The sequence below is a fragment of the Rhagoletis zephyria genome, unplaced genomic scaffold (assembly GCF_001687245.7).
Source record: "Rhagoletis zephyria isolate East Lansing unplaced genomic scaffold, Rhagoletis_zephyria_1.1 Rzeph_scaffold_00928, whole genome shotgun sequence".
Classification (NCBI taxonomy): Eukaryota; Metazoa; Arthropoda; class Insecta; order Diptera; family Tephritidae; genus Rhagoletis; species Rhagoletis zephyria.
In genome coordinates this window covers 79,325-82,713 of record NW_016158012.1, presented here as the reverse complement: position 1 = coordinate 82,713, position 3,389 = coordinate 79,325, and the positions used below count along the sequence as shown (strand labels likewise).

At 35.5% G+C, this 3,389-nt stretch overlaps 2 protein-coding genes across 3 annotated transcripts in view; one reads left to right on the top strand and one right to left on the bottom strand.

Annotated features, from left to right (window-relative positions):
• The window catches only part of Adi1 (acireductone dioxygenase 1), a 142,977-nt gene that overhangs the window by 87,332 nt on the left and 52,256 nt on the right, over positions 1-3,389 (top strand). The gene's annotated exons all lie outside the window — the stretch shown is intronic.
• On the bottom strand, positions 130-2,370 carry LOC108362089 (uncharacterized). The gene is made up of 2 exons (XM_017614940.1): positions 2,000-2,370; positions 130-1,930 (listed from the first exon to the last, which is right to left on the bottom strand). The coding sequence occupies exons 1-2, from the start codon at positions 2,340-2,342 to the stop codon at positions 1,911-1,913; spliced, it is 363 nt and encodes a 120-aa protein (XP_017470429.1). The 5' UTR covers positions 2,343-2,370; the 3' UTR covers positions 130-1,910.

The following is a 3,389-nucleotide window of genomic DNA, read 5'->3' as shown; positions in this document are numbered from 1 at the left end:
GCGTTCTAGGCGATTTTAACTTAAACAATATCTCCTGGAGCTATTTAGATAATAATAATTTTCTCACTCCATTTAACGTTAATAGTGTTTTGGAATCATATTTTATTGATAATAACGAATAAGGCCGAATTTTGGATTTGATTTTTGTTAGCTATAATATTAACTTTAAACTTTCGCATGCATCTAGTTACATCTCTCCTCCAAATCAGCACCATACTCCATTAGTGTTGGAAATTGAATTTTTTGAGTTACCTACTGGCATCCAGAGGGTAGCTTTTAATTACTCTCTTTGTGATTTTACTGAGTTGAATAATAATTTGTTGGTTTTAGATTGGTCTCAGCTTTTTGGGAAGAAGGATGTAACTAGTTGTTTCGATATTTTTAAGTCTAACGTTTACGATGTTTGTCTAAAAAATATTCCACAATTACACTCTAAAACTTTTAAGCCCCCTTAGTTCTCTAAAGAGCTCAAACGTCTAAGGAATTTTAAGGAAACGACGCTAATATGCGCGAACGTTATGTGTTTTATAGAGCTAAATTTAACAAGCTGAATAAATCTTCATATAGAAATTACATACACAATGTTGAAAGTAACATAAAAAGAAATCCTAAGTTTTTCTGGAGTTACATAAAGTCGAAAAGGAATTGCTTAAATATTCCCGCTTCAGTTCAACTAGATGATGTTTCAGCTAACTCTATTTTGGATGCTGTCAATCTTTTTGCTGACTTTTTCTCGTCCAATTTTATTTTAGATAACTCGGATAGTGTTGCTCCTGAGTACCTTTCTTTAAACTCTAATAATTCTCTCAACTTCGGTAACTTATTTTTGTCTTATGAGGATGTTGTTAATGGCATAACTAATTTAAAGTATTCCACTAATACTGACGCCGATGGCCGCTCGGTTATCTTGTTAAAAAGCTGCCCCTCTCTTATCGAGCCTTTGTGACATATATTTAATATGTCATTGGCTGATGGGGTGTTTCTCGACGACTGGAAACTGGCTTTCATTACCCCGATTCTCAAAACTGGTAATAAAAATGATATAGCGAACTATAGGCCGATTTCCAAGCTCACTTCTGTCTCTAAGCTGTTCGAATGTATCGTGAAAGACAAAATATACTGTGATACTAAGCACGTGGTATGTCCTAATCAACATGGATTTATCCCGGGCAGATCAACGGTAACTAACTTAGCGGTATTTACGGAGGACTGTTTGGCAACCTTTCAAAAGGGATTCCAAATTGATGCCGTCTACTCGGATTTCTCTAAGGCCTCCAATAGGGTATCTCACCGTATCTTGATAGCTAAACTGGCGAGACTAAGCTTCCACTCTGCTTTCTTGAAGTGGATTATATCGTATTTAAGTAAGAGGCGCTGTGTTGTCGTAATTGAAAACGTATCTTCCCGTTCGTTCATTGCTTCCTCAGGTGTTCCCCAGGGGAGTATCTTGGGTCCTTTATTATTTCTGCTCTTTATTAATGATATTTTCTCTTGTTTCTCTAAATCTAACTTCTTGCTGTATGCTGATGACCTGAAGATTTATTATGAAATTAGTTGCCCGCAAGATTCACTAACTCTCCAGGCTGAGCTCGACATTTTATACAATTGGTGTATGCGTAATTGTCTATTCCTTAATATTAGTAAATGTCATTATACCTCCTATGCTAAGCTATTAAGACTGGTACCTACTTCCTATTGATTGTCCATTCCTTCTTATGAGAATTGGTTTTAATGTTCCTCCACGTACTCTTCGTTGCAATGAATCATTTTATGTTGGCTTAGCAAAAACCGTTTATGGCATGAACACACCTTTAAGGAAGGTGCTATGTCAATTCAATGCTTATTCTTCTTCATTTGTTATGATAACCATGTTATATATTTATATTTTTTATTTTTTGCGTCATCCTGTTTTATAAATTTGTAATATAGTCTGTAAATACATTGTTTATTGATTAATAAATGAAATGAAAGTTATTCAAATAAGCAGCTACATTCTCACCCTCTGTCATTTTGAGACTCAGCAACTTTTTGTATAGCGAAACTTTTCTCACAGGGCCGCTTGGCTGGTAGACGTTTTTAAGTCGCTTACATGCATCCACCGCTGACTTGCAATGCCGCAAATAATTTAACTGTGACGGCTTCACACTTAATGTGACCATGGCCAAAGCCTTTTCAGCCTGTGCTATCCACTTTGACAATTCGTCACCACTCACAACTTCCCGCTTGGACTCCCCCGATGTCACCTTCCACAATTCAGCATGCACTAACACGCTTCGCATCTGAACGCTCCAACAATCACAATTCTTTTCGTCCAGCTTCTCGATTTGGTACCTCGAACTCATGTTGCTTTGCGTATTTGTATGTTTTAGTTTTTACTAGGCCACGCGCGATCTGGCCCATAACCTGATGAAAAATCGTGGTTACCCAAATAAATATAAATCGCAATGAAATAAAAATACGATGTTCACTGTTCAACGTTTAATTCGGGAGTAAATTAATGGTATACTTAACATGGACATGAGAGTGAAACAGTCGCATTGTTACACAAGCAGGGTTGCATTTAAAAGTATAATATTTCAACGCATAACCTTTGCTTTCTAGTGAAATGTTCACGATAATTTCATACATCTTTATTTCTTGACCCTTGAGATTCTTCCGAAAGTTGACCAATAGGAAGAATAGAATACGCGGTTATATCCTTTCCGTGAAACACAATTTTATGTACACTCACTGGCATATTGTACCAAGCATATTCTGATAAATACAGTTCTTTTGGCCCTGTTAAATGGTGGTCAAAAGCTACAGAATTTATTTAATATTCACATCCTATTTAATTAAATTCAGTAAAATGAATAACAATTCTTACTGACTATAACAAAACAGCTTAAATATGCCACTTAAACTCAAAATATAATTAAGTACGGGACCATTTTTTCTTCTCTCTTGCTCTTTAGCCAATCTTCAAAGAGTGAATTTCCTGAAACTGCCATGATTGATTAGCGGTGAGTAAAATTCGAGCAAAATCTAGCAAAGGTTTATTGCAGAATTTGAAACCAGGTATACATATTTCCTACTAATTTGGATGTAATCATCAAATAGAATTCTATAGAATTATATATAAGTTATAATCTGTTAACAAAATCTTCTGAAATCACTAAATTTTTAGTAATTGCCTATTTTAATTCACAATTTTTATTGAGNTTATTGTGGAAAAGCAACAATAATTTGAAAAAATGGTAGAAGTGATAGCTATTTCGGAAATCACCACATTTCCTCATCAGACTTCTTTCAGTAGGATTCGAACCGACGATCCCACTGACTCAGCCAGTTGCCTACGCACTGTGCTAAGTTCGCCTTGTAAATTACACTATGCGACAGTCCACTATTTT

What these genes read in the sequence shown, in the direction of transcription:
- LOC108362089 (XM_017614940.1), bottom strand. Translation starts at nt 2,342, where the DNA reads ATGAGTTCGAGGTACCAAATCGAGAAGCTGGACGAAAAGAATTGTGAT. An exon ending in GAGTCTCAAAATGACAGAGG is followed by an intron (nt 1,931 to 1,999) that starts GTGAGAATGTAG and finishes ATGTATTTACAG; the next exon opens with ACTATATTACAAATTTATAA.